Source organism: Gallinula chloropus (genome assembly GCF_964237585.1).
Source record: "Gallinula chloropus genome assembly, chromosome: 1".
In the NCBI taxonomy this organism is placed as follows: Eukaryota; Metazoa; Chordata; class Aves; order Gruiformes; family Rallidae; genus Gallinula; species Gallinula chloropus.
The window spans coordinates 136,972,226-136,989,272 of NC_140085.1; the positions used below are offsets into that span (position 1 = coordinate 136,972,226).

At 38.2% G+C, this 17,047-nt stretch overlaps 1 protein-coding gene across 1 annotated transcript in view; it reads left to right on the top strand.

Moving 5' to 3' along the window:
• Nucleotides 1-9,979, top strand: part of PUDP (pseudouridine 5'-phosphatase) — a gene marked incomplete at its 5' end in the record, with an annotated part of 78,766 nt that extends 68,787 nt beyond the window's left edge. The window contains one exon of the mRNA XM_084279693.1: nt 9,128-9,979. Coding sequence (XP_084135819.1) covers nt 9,128-9,304 — 177 coding nt within the window. The 3' untranslated portion in view covers nt 9,305-9,979. The remainder of the gene's footprint in view (nt 1-9,127) is intronic.
• Between the last annotated feature and the right edge of the window lie 7,068 nt (nt 9,980-17,047).

The following is a 17,047-nucleotide window of genomic DNA, read 5'->3' on the forward strand; positions in this document are numbered from 1 at the left end:
CTAATGGCCACTTAGCAATGTTTTGGGGTTTGTTTTTTTTTCCCATTTGTCATTCAGACCTTTCCATGTAGAAGTTCCATTACAGTGCCACCTGACTCTGCATGAGTGAGTGTGGCTGCACACTTTTCAACAGGAAAAGCAAATTGATTTCATACTCTCAGGTAAAAAAGAAAATTATGATGGCTAATGGACACCAGGTTGACCATGAGTCAGCAATATGCCATTGTGGCAAAGGCGTCTGATGGTGAAGAGTGTTGCCAGCAGGTTGAGGAAGGCGATCCTGCCCCTCTAATCTGTCCTGCTGAGGCCATGCCTGGAGTACTGTGTCTGGTTCTGGGCTGCCCAGTAGCAGAGACATATGGAGCTAATGGAGGGAGACCAGCAAAGGGACAGAGACATGATGAAGGTAGTGGAGCATCTATCATATGAGGAAAGGTTAAGAGAGCTAGGACTATTTAGCTCAGAGAAGAGTTATTCTTCCTGTAAGCCTGCTTTTTGAGTCAAAATAAGAACTGATTTCCTTTGGGGACTAGTAGCATTCTCTTATCTGGTAGACCTGATCTAATAGAAAAATTGGCACAGCTTGAAAACTGTGGGTCATTGGTGCACTTAAAAAAGTGTTTCAGTGCAGTATTTTAAATAGCTAGATGATATTATTAGGGGAATTTAGACAGAAGTTTTTTGAAATATATTGCAACAGGAGATAAGGACTTAAATAACTTTCTACATATGAATTAATTTTAAGAGTGTGTTAATTTTCATATTTATAGAAACATTTTAACTTGGACTTGACAAGGAAAAGAAATTTTTTAGAGGAGTCATCTCTTTTAATGATTGATTCACATAAAACTGCTTGGTATTCACTGGCTTTCCATCTTACAGTTTTCATGGATTGAAATACCTGGAAAATTATTGCTTCTCTAAATTAAACAAAGCAAGCTGATAAAAACAAGCTAGAGATTAATGTGAAAGAGATTACTTCTCTACTGAACTCTTTAAAAAATAATTTTGACTGTTTCTAACTTTTCACTTATTCTTAATGCACCTTTTTACTACTAATAATTGTAAAAAAAAAAAAAGGATCTACTACATCTTGCTGTGCACTTAAAGTTAATCCCTCATTCAGGGTTAGGAGTGCTTTCTATTGAATGAATTATTTCTCATAATAAACAGTTCAAAAGGAGCAGTTATACATAGCATATGTAGCATATTTATTATTAATTGTTACTTTCAGTAGTAGTTTTCATGTTCTTTAGAAATACTGTGCTTAGCAGACAGCCATACTTTCCCAGGTAGAGAAAAACAAAGAAATTTTGAATTCTGAGCTCTGTTTGCCTGCACAGTCAAAGCAGCTTTGCCAACGAAACGGCTGAGAAATCATCTTCTGAAATCATGAGGGCAGTTACTTAAATAGATCTGATTATTGATGTAATGAGGCATTTCATTTCAGAGGTGATATTTTTAGACTGCGATGGCAGAATAAGTTTGGGGATTGTCAGGTTCCTAACCCATCACCTCATGCCCACAGTTGAAAGAGCCGGTTGTGCAAAACTCTGCACAGTCATTCTGTGGTTTTACTCATGCGGTCTGCTTTAGGCAGGCACAAGGTGTGCCAGAAATAAGAAATGGTTTGAAGGGATGATCCCCTCTATGATTTAAACACTGCCCAAAAAGGAGGATTTATAATCCTCTTCAGTCTTCCAGTTCAGTCCCAGCTGTTAAGCATTTTTTTCTCCAGTTTACGAGGCTAAAAGAGAATAGTTTCCGATTAGGGCACAGAGCTGATTCACAGAAGGCCACACGAACACACTACCCATCACTAGGAGACAGATGGAAGCATACAGCAGTTAAGAGGAGATTCAAGACAAGGAAGAAACAACCTTTCTTTGGCAGCAAACCATTAGTTTGGCTCAGCTACTTTTGAAACTCCCTCCTAGGAGCAGGTTAGGAGCCTGATTAGGAGCAAATTGGTCGCTTTTCCTGTCTTAAACATGCGCATGGAATTTAATCTAATGGCATACGATGGAAATATGTTCAGCATACACTGTCCTAGCATAGATATAACAATAGTACTATTCCTATTTTACAAGTACATAATTTAACAGAAATAACACTTTGAATATCAATGAGTTCAAAAGAAAGCACTGTAGTAATGCTGTTGTAGCACACATGCCCGAAGTAACCCAGAGACAAACCTTGGTACTATTGAGTTTAAAACTCTGAAGTTTTACAGGTTTGTATCTCTTTAAGTTGTTAATTTGTTTCCTTTTCCAAAATAACATGCTTATTTCATATTCTAATGGTTCTTCATAATGCTAATTATCTTAAATTTATTCCACCTCTTTGGCTCTTATATTTCTTTAACCCTCTGAGATGAGGTGTGACTCTCTCCAAGAGATTATGTTTTTTAAAAATTTTAGGAGGTTTTTTTGGTTTTGGTTGGTATTGGAATAAAACTAGCTTTTAATTTCCTGTTTTCATTCTTGTGGTTTTTTTTATGAAGCCAGTACTATTATGATTTTCTTCCAAGCAATATCATAAAAAATGTTTTGTTTTTTTTTTTTATAAAAGTTACAAAATCAAATTTTCACCAGGTCTATAAGATTCAGTTGAAATGTTTACCTAAATTTAAAAAAATGAATTAATTTTTTTACCTACTTTTGTATTTGGTTGCCAGTATTCCTCTTAGAAAATCTACCTTGAGAACAGAGAATTATGATTTTTAATAAAAGTATTTGTTTTCCATAGTTGAAATGTTTAGAAAATTGTAATCATGATGTCGTTAGTGCTTTATTTGTTTTAATTAAAGTTGCTGGTTTGTGACTTCATTTTTGGAATTTTGTGTTATTAATATTAAATATTCTCTAAAAGATAATTTTCAGCTGTTTGAAGTTGGAAAGAAAACTGCTTTTCTTCCTGATCATGAAGAGTTAGTGTAACACAACTACATCTCACCCAGTCACTCCAGACTGGTGACACTGTGTCATGTTCAGTTCAATGAAAAGCTTGTACTGAGTAGAAAAGACCTTTTCCATAACTTTTTTTTTTCCAGTGCCAGTGAAAACCTGTTTAAAGGTGAATGTCTTTTCTCACCCTTTCTTTCTTTACTGAAGGAATCAGGAAATTACTTTATTTCTGAAGCATATGTGGATTGTTATTAAGACTTCTGTCAAAGATAGATCATATAGATTATATGAGTAGATTATATGTATATAACTTCTGTCAAAGATGATTATACAATAATATTTAAGATGGTCTTTAGGTTAGATTAAAGCACATTTCAGTATGAGGGCTGGTCTTTCTGTGCAAGGAGACATTATAGAACAAGAAGAACCTATTGCCAAAAATTTAATCCACTTGAAAAATTGGATGGTTCCATGAGAGTCATCTGGCTCCTGCAGCAACCTGCTGGGTCAGTTGTAGGCCAATGGTAGTGTCCTCCACTGTTGCACAAAGCACACAGGGTATCTGCCGTCATCAGCCTGCCGTGCTCTGCCTGCAACTTGGTTGGCATTCCCTGTGGCAAAAATGTTGTTGCATTTATTCAGGAAATATTTTTGATGCCTGCTTCCACTTTCAGTTTGAAACTCAGAATTTGGATTAATCAATTCAGCTCTTCCTTTGGATGTATTTGGTTGACATTATTGATGGTTTTGCTCAGGAGATGTGACCAGCCTCTTCTCCAATGTGCAGTGATCCTGTAGTAGGTAACAGGCACAACCTGAACACGGGACACCCCTGCCTGATGCTCAGAAAACTGTTTTCACAGTAGAGTTGGTGAAATACAGGAACAGGTTCCCCAGGAAGCATGTGAAATCTCCATCCTTGAAGATACCCAAAGGTCATCTTGTCAGGGCCCTGAGCAACCAGCTCTGGCTGGACATGCATTGCAGAAGGGTGGTTCTAGATGACCTCCAGGGATCCCTTCCAGTGTAAATTACTCTGCGGTTCTGAGCTCTCCACACAAGGTGAAGTTACTTGAGTGTGTTGTGCATTGCATGCCAAGGAAGTCACTGGGTTTGGTAAAGGTACTGCTGTGTGGGAGGGAAAGCAGCAGAGATTAACTGGTTTATTGCACAGAATTCCTTTATAGGCCACGTTTAGAAATGTGGCATAAAAAACCCAGCATGTTACGCAGTACAAGTAGCCTCAGCAGAGAGCATCTTGAGTATTTGCTTTGTGTCCTCTGTAAAAGAACAATACACTGCTATGGCTAATCCAAGCTGCAGTTGATTGAGTTAGATTGCTGCTGCCGGGATAATTGGACACTGTTTCAGAAACGCCTGGGAATTTCTTGAGGGCTGTAACACAAGTTGCTGCACAAAGTTCCCAGTGTGCTGTCCTTTAAACACACAGTCCTCTGTGAAAAGAGTGCTCCAGCCATCCGGAATGATCAGAGTAACCCCGCATGTAAATGTGACCTTCTCCCTGCCGCACAGAGCCGCTGTGTCTGGGTCCGACTGTCACTCACAGAGGCACTTTCTTTCACTTGATCGAATCTTGAAAACAAGCGAGAAATTTGAAATTTCTCCTCCTTCTTCCCCATCCAAACTGTTTTACTTCTTCTGTCCCACCTTAAGGTAATGTCCTGTGAACTGGTCTGTGAGAGTGTTGCTGCTGGTGTGGGCTGAAATGTAAAGTGACATTTATGCAAGAGCTGGAAATGCAGAATGGTCTAATTATTTGCAGATGTAACACTTCCTTTTTTTCCTTCTTTTTTCTTTTTAATTATGCTAATGATTTTTAATTTTATCTTGTAAGTCTTCTGGTAAATAATGTGATTCTTGTACTGGTCTGCAATGCACTCCTAGTAGCAAGTTAACAAAAAAATTACTTAAAAAGCATGTGGGTGTGCAATTTCCGAACAATTCTTAATATAAGTCATCGAATCATAAAGCATGGTGGCTGTTAGTATTCTGGATATTCTGATGCTTAATTCATTTGATTATAAGTTTCCAGCTTGTTTGTTCATTTACTATAGCATTTAAAAGCATCTTGACTTACTCCTCATTTTCCTTAATGGAACAAAGTCATGGGACTGCAAGCTGCACAACTTTCTTAAACAGCATATTTAATATGATTGTATTATCCCTGACTAGATAGATTGACTTATGTCCTTAAAATAAAATTAAGTGTACTTCATTATTGCTAATGAGACTTTTCCCAACTATTTCTGAAAAAAGTGTAAGTCCAAAGATGAAGAGAGAAACAGTAATCAAGTTATTTCATTATTGGTTTTTGTTAATTCTTCAGAGAGTTAACACAGCGGGGGGCGAAAATTGCAAATACTGTAGCTGTTTAAAATGAATCTATTCAATAATATTTAAGTAATTCTGGTGGTAAACAGATCACCCAGAAATACATTTTCCCCTAGTTTCTAGATATTTTGTATAACAAAGCATAGGAAAAAAGAAGACACAATTTACCTAAAATATAGCCCAGCATCTGTATTATGGCATGTAAGTGAAGCTGATGACGTTACCTCTTTCTTTTTGTGAATTTCAACAACCTCCCATAAATGATAAACAGCATCTTTTCTGCATCTCAATATCAGCATCTCAATGTTTTGTAAAGGATACAGATGGGTCTGTGTTGTATACTGAATTATATTACAGTTTTTGAAAATTCCTGGTTCCCTCACACAAGTAACATAGTGGGTCGGTAATGATTTTTTTTTAATCTGTAAAAAATGAGTCATAAAGGAAAAAGAGATAAAAACAGGAGAAAAACGATGATTGCATTAGTAGTATCTTTCAAACTGATAATTTATTTCTTAGATACTGCTTAGTTTTGAATTATGACCACAGAATATGAACTTGTTTTTCACAATGAGAACAGTAAAAATACTTTTAGAAGTGAGTAGTCCACAAGTTACCTGTAGAAATCAAAAGTCTGACCACATTCTGGTTCACAGAGATGAACATTTTTCTTGAAGTCAACGTGAGCTGGCTGTACTTGGTAGATTTCTTCCTGCAGCCTGTTTTGAGGCTCACTTTGATGCCCACTGAAATCAAAGGTGTTTTTCTCACTGATACGATGGAATTAAAATTAGGCTTTAAATGCTTACAGAAATCTGAATTATTCTTGCATGTCTAAGTTAATGTATAAGTTTACCAAATGTTTCCAGAGTGCAGATTTTGCAAATAATACATCATGCTTTTGACCAGTTGTTTTGCTTACAGAAAATCAAAATAAAGGAGTTAGAGAAGTATAATATGCAACTGATAAAAAGCCCCAAACATAATAGGTCACATTCTTATACCAAATATTTCTGTATCATTTGAGGACAGAAGATAAAATAATGTTCTACTGTCCCTTCTCACAAAATACAGAAAAAGAACGGTTCCTGTTCAGAAGTTGGAGAATGATCACAGGGATAAACCTCTCACAGCTCATACCTCTGATATCTCAGAATTCCACTTTTTTGCCTTTTTGCTTTCATTCAGCAGGAGGAACGAACAAAAATTAATTATTAAGCTTTAACTTTTTGCCCACTTTTTTCCCCCAGAATGACTTTTGAATTTTTTGTTGTTCTTTCTTTTAAGTCAGAGTGCGTACATGCATAGGTTTGAAATGGGGTTTTATGCATGGTGGGAGAGTCAGCAATTCTGTCAGTAGTTCCTCAGAAGAAAGGGCAGTTTTAAGACCTAGTAAGGGGTTTTTTTAAGTATATTTTGGCCAGTGAAAGACTTAGCCATGTTGGCTTCAGGTTGAAAAGACCACAAGGTAAATGCAACAGTCACAGCAACAAAAACAAAACCCAAACCCGACCAACCAACCAAAAAAACCCCAAAAAAACCCCACCTGGATACTCTTACCAGTAGAACTCTTTCAAAGGGAAAGTGCTAAACTCTGTGGTGCAGTCCCCATGTCTGCAAATGTTTCCACTGAAGGCTGAAGCAGGCTGGGCCAGAAACAGTAAACAGAAGAATTTTCTAATGCAATGTAAAAGAATTTCAGGCTCTATGAACCCATCTTAAAGGTGATAAAAATCTTCATTCTGTCTTTATAGAACAATAGATGGTAGTGTTTAATTTGCATAGGAGTTCTGTGTGTTTAAATTACACCATCTTTAGTGTCACCATTCTGGTTTAGTATTGATATAATAGCGTCACATGTGGTCAGAGATATTTGTATGATAAACACTCACTGTGAATATGTATTATTTAGACAGGTATTTTCAAAACCTTAATTTCAAAACTTATTTTAATTCTTTCTCCTTCCAGGCTTCCTGGTTATCACTAATTGCAAATAATGCATATGGATATCCCAGCTAGTTACATAAATATCCTGTCCAGACATTTACAGTGTGTAAGGTAGAGGGTCTGCTGTATATGCCAAGGGTCTAACACTCTTTTCTTATATTCTTAACTTTCATATAGGAAGATGAGGTAATGATGTCTTGCAGTGGTTTTATTATTTCTTCCTTTGGTTAAGTCATTAATTTTTTTCTTTATATAGATTGATATAGTGAAATATAAATTAGTATGCTTTGCTACTTTACTTTTTTAAACATCTAGTTCATTCCAAAGTGAAAACTGTCCTATATTAGTGTGACCTTTTGTGAGATCTCATAGCAGTAGTATTGATCAGTGACACAAGTTCTAGAAATAATGCAGAGAAGCAGCCAGAATCTCAGCTGAAGTCTGTATAAATCTCACCTGTCTCTCAGTTGGAGTGATGCTGATGTTGCAATACTTATGCAAAATGGGGAATAACTTGGCTGCTTTCGTATCTCTAAATTTAGTATGTGGGTGGTCCAGGACAGTGAATAGTTTATAACATCTCTGTGCAGCAAAGTTAATAAATCCATTTTGTATGTGAACCTCAGTAAACCTTTCGTCGTCCATTATAAATGTTGCTGTGCTGTTGACAGTAAGTGTCAGTAGCGAGAAAGACTGGAGGAAGACCTAGTAAACTTATTTCCTCTAACATTAAAGCCACTGTAATTATGGGTCATTTGCCTGGTTTCTTTGGTAATTAAGAGTTTTAATTGCTTCTAGTTCCAGGGAATTAGTTAAGCTTTTCATTATGCATATTGCCTTCCATAATCATCAGCTCCTCTTGTACAGTAAGCTTAGTGACATCGTGGAAGTCAATTAGATCTTCCAGGGCAGAGCAGTGAAGTACTTTTCCTTGTGCAGGCTGGCTTAGCAGAGGTTTCTGAACAGCCTTGGTATTGCTGTTGTGTGCAACACTGAACTTTAGTTTTAAAAGACAAAGTCAGAGCTTCATGAACTACCCTCACAGTCCTTCAGGTCACAAACTAGGTATGGTTATAGAGAGCCTGAACAATGCAGTATGCTGTTGTGTGTTCTTCCAGTGTGTCATATCTGGATTCAAAAGTTAAACTAAATTTAGCAAGTTATTATTCTTATCTACTCAGTTGCCACAGTCTCTTCTGTTGTGAAGGAAAGGGTAAGAAAATACATCCTGCGCATGTAGGAAGGGATTTGGTAGATCGGTAATGACCGCAGAGAAGGGCCTAATGCATGAGAGAGGCATTTGAGGTAAGGCAGAATTGCACTGTATGAAGGGCGTGGGGGAAATTGCACTAACCATTCCAATGTCTGTGTTGAATGACTGAAACTACTTATGACAGTAGTTGTAGCAACACTAGTGGTGCTAATAATATTGGTAATAAATGCAGTCGGACTTGCAAAAGTCTGAGACAGCACTTGTCAGTATTTTTCAGACGGTTGGATGACAAAGGTTGCTTTGGATTGCAGATGACCAGAAATCCAAACTCTCTTTATATGCATTCTGGAATGAAGTCCTGAAGCGTTACAGTTGCTTTAAGTTTGTGCTTAAAACCATCCATATAAAACAAATCACTTAGGAACATCTGAATAACCAGCTGCTGGGATTTAAGTATGCATGTTGATGTTTTTTTGAATTGAAATGAATGTAAGGTTAATTACCAAGCAGGTGTTCGATTTGAGAGGTTTGCCCTTGTTCTAATTAGGAATGTCTAAACCAGGCATTGAATTTAGCTTTCCTACGAAGTTTTATTTCAGATATTTTTTTCTTAAAAAAAGAAAAGGCAATACATTAAAAATCCATTAGTTCATTAGCTCAAAATAACATTATTTTTTAATTTCTTTCCCCTCACCTTCTTGTTCCTCAGTGTCTTGTGTTTGAAGATTCACCACTTGGAGTCAAAGGAGCCCTGGCAGCAGGAATGCAAGTGGTTATGATTCCAGATGAAAAATTAAATCCAGATCTTAAAAAGGAGGCAACACTACTGCTGAATTCCATGGAAGATTTCAAACCAGAACTGTTTGGTTTACCAGCATATGATTAATACCTAATGTCTAGGAAGAGGCATTTGACTGGAGATTGGGAAGGTGGAAGGAAATTTTGTTTTAATTGTATGATTGTTTTGCTTCTTTTCCTCTGTTGTGGTTCAGGTGTAGAGGTGGGGGGGCTGCAGGGGTGGCTTCTGCAAGAAGCAGCTAGAAGCTTCCCCTAGGCCCAACAGAGTAAACACCAGCTGGGCTCAAGGCTGGACCCTCAAAACTAGAGCACAAAAATCCTGTTAACAGCAACTCTTCCACACAGTACCTTTGCAAGTTGCCTGGAATATTTATGATTTATCCTCCTGTTAAATGCTAAATTAAAGCAACACTTCTCTTGGGAGGTGAATCCAGCCTTGTTCTCTGCTGTGGTGGGCTGACCCTGGCCAGAGGCCAGGTACCCCCCCAAAGCCTCTCTGTCACTCCCCTCTACTGCACAGATGGCAGAACATGCAGCAAAAGACTCACGGGTCAGTATAAGGATGGGGGAAATCACTCACCAATTACCCAATTACTGTCTTGGAAAAACCAGACTCCACTCAGGAAAATTAATTTATTACCAATCAGAGTAGGATCAAATTTTAAACACCCACACACACACACACCTCCTTTCTTCTTTGTAGACTATTATTTCTGTTACTGTAGTCAGTTCATACCTCAAAAAATAAAGAAATTTTTCCACATGGTCAGTGAAATGTGACTTAAATGGTACCAGAAAATTTTTAGTACATGTAGCATAATGATTTGCAGTTAAATGCTTTTCATCTAAGGATCTAGAAACATCCATCTAAGGATCTGGGCAGGGAGGGGGGAAGGATAAATACTGTTTCATTGTAGGCATTTCATGTGCTATGTCATTTCCATAGGTCCATGGATACTGCAGTAAATAGTGTTTGTACAGTGATAACAACCCATCCCATCCAATATGAATTCCAATACTGGTCTTTCCAGACAAGATAACAGAAATATTGCTGTATAATTCCTCCTCAGACTTATGTTACATAACACAAACTGTTACTGTGGAGCAGTAATTTTGAGCTTTCAAGTGTAAAACAGGTGCCTGTTGGGATCCCCTTCGTTCATAATTACTGAATTCCAACAGGGAAGTTACTAGGTAGAACAAGCTTTAATAAGCTGTAATTAGTAACTTTTTCAAAGTTTTGCATATATTTAATTTAACTGGGGAGTTCTATGAAAAATAAAAATTAAGCATACCTCATTTACAATTTATTTTTAATGATCTAGTGACTTTAATATATATATCACTGACAAAATCAGAATCACTTCATGACCACCCTGCAATTCCATTTTAATAGATTTCTCTTTTCCTGAGAATTAATAGTCAGAAAGCTATCAGTTCTTGACAGCAAATACTATCCCATACAAATACACTCTCATGAATTGAGTATTCCACCCCACCTGACAGGTGTTGGTGAGATTATTGCCCCAAACTGAAATCTGTGAATCTGAGCCTTCAAGCAGAATTCCTTTCTTTGCCACTTGCTGTTGACCAACTTCCTGGTCCTGTTCTGAACCATTGGACTGTTAATAAAGCAAGTGTTGTGGTTAGTTTCCCTCTTCAACAAATGAGAAATAAAAAGAGTACATAAAATTAAATTCTTCATCCATGGTGAGTAAGTAAATAAAATCCTGTCATCTCCAATGTATGAGAGGTTATATTCATTTCAGCAGTCAATGACTGTAGCCTGCCTGATTAACCATATACCAAATATCTGCATATGCTTGCATGTATTTCTTTACCCACTTTTTGGTTAGATTTGTGGCTCTGTAGCTCGATCATCTCAACAACATCTGTTCAGGAAAGAAAAAAGAAGGATTAAAAACTTGGATCCCTTCCTTCCATCTGCTGTTTTCCAGATGAAGTCCTGTTCTGACTGAATGAAAAAAAAATCCATACCAGATCCTGGCTACAGATCATGAGGAGATGTGAGCAATCAGGACATTTGAATGCTCCATCTGTGTTTGTGTGAAGAGGACTGCTAAAAACTAATCCAAAAAATTCTATCCTCTAACTCAGCAAGCAGACTTCAATCCCAGCAAATACTTAAGTGCGTGCTTAATTCATTTTTATTAAGTGTAGAAAGTAAGCACCAGATTAATTTTAAGGATACATTTAGTTTTAGTTGGCTTAATATAGAACATGTGTTTCAAACATATTCTGAGAGGAATTCCTGCCTCCACAAAATAAAGGCAAACTTCATGACCAAGTTTTTTTTTTTTTTTTAAAGGCAAGTTAATGATGGGTTGTACTAGAAGTTAAACTCCAGTCCTGGTTCTGGTCAGGCCAGACTTAACCTCCCCTAGCAGTGATGGGGAGTGATGTCAGGTGGTGTGGAAAACGGCCCAGGCTAACTCAGCTCGCCTGGGTTGACTGCTTGGGGAGGTTAACTCTGGCCTGGCCAGAACCAGGACAACTCCTTTCTTCCTCATAAGTGAATTAGGTTTTACATTTTACAGAAACTCCAGTGGTATTAGTCTTGATAGAATTTCCAGGTTGCAAAGATACACATAAATAGTTGTTTTGATGAATATACTTACGTGAAAATTCATTGCATTTATACAGGGTTAATTCTGAAATGCAGTCTGATTTGTGTGAAGCTTAGCATTTGCCTTCTTCAAATAAGATCAGAAAAAGCTGAGATATTCATTCCTCATTTGGACTATATGTCTTTCTAAAGAAAGCTATAGTTAAACCATAGAAAACTCTGCCCAGAATCAAATTTATGCTGCATATATTTTTTTAAAAAATGCTTTCAGCGGAAGCTAAACTAGCTAAATCAGAAGAAGTTACAGGAAGCTTCATAGTAAGAAGAAATTATTTTCTACATTCACTGCATTAAAATTAATCTATATCTTTAACAACTAGAGAGTGGAGATTTACATTTTCTGCTTTATTACTAGCTCCAGGAATCAGTTATCCATACAGAAATCCACCTTTTATTTTTAATCTCAATAAATTTAGACACCAAAGCCACTGAATTCCATGATTCCATGGGCCATTAAAAAAAAAAAATGTTTCTAAATAATCCACAACTTTTTTTTCCTAATTATTTTTCTTCCATTGATTTTTTTAATAATTTACTGTTTTGTAACTTCACTGAACTTTCTGCATTTTAACATTGAGAAAGTAGATCTGTTTTTTCACCAAATTAGTGGAAATAAATGCAAAGACTAGAATAGAGGAAAAGAAACTCTCAGTACCCTTCTCCCCAAGAGAAACATGACTGTCATCAAGACTTCATGTTAACCTTCCCTTTGACTGACACCTGGGAAATTGTGGGCCTAATTGTCTCATTAAAGTGGAGAAAAGAAGGAAGAGAAGAACTCAAACCAAAGCCTGTACCAGAATTTCTGAGAACTGAGGAGCCTGACCCAGCTACAGGACTCACCAAGTGTAATTGTAGCCATACCAGATACCTCAGCACAACAGGAAAAGTAGGATTTAGAGGGCAGGGATGGTATGAGGAAGGTTGTTGGGCTCTTCTGTTCTTCAGCCCTGGGATCTATGTAGGGCATCAGCCACCATAATAAAAATTAAATGAAATGAAGGAAAACAAAACAGAGGAGTCAAATCTCCCACATCTCTTTAGCCAAAATGTAAAAACAGTAATTACAGAGGGAAAATCTTTTCATTGATAGAAGCATAATACAAGCCAAAAACATATGCACAAACACTGTGTTATGAAGCACTGAGTTTTATAGAAATGAGTCAACCTCCTGCAGCACATTTCTTAAAACCATAGTCCAAAGAAAATCACAGAATCACAAGGTTGGAAAAGACCTTTAAAGATCATCAAGTCCAACCATTCCCATCCTATGCTAAACCATATCCCTAAGAACCTCATCTACCCTTTTTTTGAACACATTCAGGGAAGGTGACTCAGCCCCCTCCCTGGGCAGCCTGTTCCAGGCCCCAACAACTCCTTCAGTAAAAAGGTTTTTTCTAATATCTAATACAAACCTGCCCTGGTGCAGCTTCTTGCCATTTCCCCTTGTCCTATCAATGAAGCAGTTGGAATCCAGAATCAAAGATGATATGCAAATACCTTTGACAAGCATAGTGAATAGAAGGAAGGTGTTCCACTCCCTTAATCGTCTTGGTGTTTCTGCTCTGGACTCTTTCACTGAGTTCTATGTCCTTCTTGAACTGAGGGGCCCAGAACTGGACACAATATTCCAAATGTGGTCTCACCAGGGCAGAGCAGAGCGGGAGAAGGACCTCTCAACCTACTAACTGTACCCCTTCAAATACACCCCAGGATGTCATTGGCCTTCTTTGCTATGAGAGCATATTGCTGGCTCATGGTCATCCTGCTGTCCACCAGGATCCCCAGGTCCTTCTCACTTATGCTGCTCTCCAATAGCCCAGTCCCCAACCTATACTGGTACCTGAGGTGGTTATTCTCTAGATTCTTGACCCTACACTTGCCCATGTTTAATCTCATTAAACTTCTTCCTGCCCAACTCTCCAGCCTGTCTAAGTCTTGCTGAAGGGCAGCACAGCCCTCTGGTGTGTCAGCCACCCCTACCAGTTTTGTGTCATCAGCAAACTTGCTGATGGTGCACTCTATTCCCTCATCCAGGTCACCAATGAATATATTGAGTAGTACAGGTCCCAGTACTGACCCCTGAGGGACCCCACTAGATACAGGCCTCCAGCTAGAATTTACTCCTCATTTCACAAAGAACAGTAACACTATAAAGCCAACAACTCCTCATTTAGACAACTTCAGAAGTTGGAGAACAGAGGTTTAATTAAATTCCTGTAGATTTGACGAAGTAGTTTCCACTGTATCATCTGGGTGTCTTGCTAATAATTTAATCGATTACTACTACCTGCATACCTGGGGTGTGGGTAATGGGGCTAATAGTAGCAGTATCCAGTCCAATTCACTGCAGGTATGACTGCGGTTTTACACTCAAATGCAATAAAAGAAAAAAAAAAAAAGAATTAGAAACTTCAAAATAGAGGTTCATTGTCCAGATTGTCCTCCTACTTTATTTGAAAAGGAAGTGTTGAGTAGGGGATCATGTAGGTCTTTTACTGATAAAAAAATGTACCTGCCACAGGCTTCTCATAAAAAAGATGCAGTTTGTTTGGGGAAAAATGTAAATATGGTAGTTCTACAAAATAGTTTTATTCCAAATAGCATTTTCCAAAGGTAGGGTAGAAGTGTGCTGTGGCAAGAGGAAGACACACACAGATCAGCCATTCTGAGCTTCCTTTGATTCCTCCCGAGGAGGTGTCGAAGAACAAGAGGAGTTCTAGATGCTAACAAAAGTATTGCTTTGACATGACAAACTCAGATACGGAAATTTTCTCTTTCCTTGCAGTTTTCTCTGTCACATGTGAACTTCAGAGGTAAAGAAAACTATGTGAAATGCAGTTAGGCTTCAGTTGCAGAAAATTCTCCATATAAATTGGCAGAAATGCAAACAAACTTTTCTGGCACACCAGTACAACTGCTCTTCTCAGGGGCTGCCCAAGCTACAGCATCACATGCTCTCTGTTTGGTCAGCTGAGACAATCAGCACCACAAGCATTGAACCATGGTAGGTAAGCTCAAGAAAGAGAAGCTAAAGGCTATGGGGGCAGGGGGGGACAACAAGCACCTTTTCAGAAAATTCTGAAAATCATCCAGTAGTGTGCTTTGTGAAATGTCTTTTGCTGTAGCAGAGAGTAATTTCAGCAAACAGTGGTTTTATCACACAAGAATATTTCACACATTTAACCTGCAGAATGTGCAGAATATGGATGTCATAAGCCACCTTTAAGTAGGGAGAACACATTTTCATTACAGGACCAAAAAAGGGGGAGGAATGGGGTATACAAGATGGGAGAAATCAAGTGTTAATCTTTGGTAAAATACCATCCTGATGTAAAAATTGTGAAGACTGTGCAAACTGTATCGAATAATTTTATTACCGTGTCTTCATTGCTTGGATGTAATCCAGAAGTGCTATATTTTACCTGAAAAAATTGGAAAGCTGATTAAGTAAAAATGGATTTCCTGGTGGCCTATGACTGCAGCCTTGTAAACTTATCGATTATGGCCCTCAACATTGTTTTTATTGATGGCTGCATCTGAAATCTCATAAAACCTATGGCATTCACTTTCTTCAGATCAAACACATTAGCAGAGGGACCTTTATGTTTCTAACTGCAACATGGGGAAGGAAAACTATCTATCTCCTATCTAAAGAAAATCTTACTCTAAGGGCATTTGTAATCACATAGTTTCATCCTGTCATATTTCCTTACCCGGTATTATGTAACTTTGCTTAGAAAATTACAGAGAATGTAACGTAACTGAAATTTGTGACTGGACATTAATTTGTTCAGAGTGTACTAACCACTTTCCATGGCTATCTTATCAAATTACTGTTATTTTTTTTGTGGGTATGGTTGAAGAAATGTGGCTTGTGAAATTCTATGTGGGGCATAGGTCCTTTCAGCTCTAATTTTCTAGTAAAGACTCAACTGTATTAGGAACACCTTGTAAACCTCTTCTTGTATGAAGGACTTTTTGTCATCTGCATGAAAGGAGCTGGTGTACAGCTGTCATCTGTGCAGTTCTTAAAACCATTGCTGCATCCAATACGAAATTAATACTCTTTATAAACTAAGCAGAGACTGCTTTATCTTTCATGAAGTTCACACCTGTGTTAAATTGTGCTGAAGAGACACAAATGGCCAAATCTAGCTCTATGAGGTAAGGGGAAGGGGAGAGAAGGCATGGGGAAGGGCAGAACCTTACACTTGGAGTTTTTTCTGAGCCTTCTCAGTCAACAGCATCATCAGTTTGGACATGTAATACATTTATGATTTTGAGATTTTTTTGTCCCTTCTTCTAAGGTGACACTCCATGGGTATTGTGGTTTAATTCCAGCCAGCAACTAAGCCCCACACAGCCAATCAGTCACGCCCCACTGGTGGGATGGGGGAGAGAATAGGAAGGGTAAATATGAAGAAACTCATGGGCTGAGATAAAGAGTTTCATACGTAAAGCAAAAGCCACGCACACAAGCAAAGCGAGGCAAAGAATTCATTCCCCACTTCCTATGGCAGACAGGTGTTCAGCCATCCCCAGGAAAGCAGAGGTCCATCATATATAACAGATACTTGGGAATACAAATGCCATCACTCCAAACATCACTCTCTGTTCTTCTTCCCCCATGCTGACCATGACGTCACATGGTACGGGATATCCCTTGGGTCAGTTGGGGTCAGCTGTCTCAGCTGTGTCCCCTCCAAACTCCTTATGCACCCCCAGCCTCCTCGCTGGTGAGGTGGAGTGAGAACCAACAAAGGCCTTGGCTCTGTGTGAGCCCTGCTCAGCAGTGACGGAAACGTCCTTCTGTTACCAACGCTGTTTGCAGCATAAATCCCAAACACATCCCCCTAATAACTACTGTGAAGAAAATGAACTATTCCAGCCAATGGGCTTTACAAGTACAGGATATTTCTCAATGGCATTACATTTCCAATCTTTCTCAGGAAATGAGAAGCAGCCTTCTTTTGAGTGCAAGTCAACCACATTAATATTTTCCTCACTTGTGGTCTAAGATTTACAGCTGCCTTTACCTCTGTGTTTCTAGGCTAGCATCAGTACCCAGTCTCACTATTCTGTTGATCATGTGGACATGTATCAGTTTCTAATTGCTATAATAGTCACACCAAGGATTGCACATTTAGGAGAGTACTTCTGTGAGTGACCAGATACTAAGTA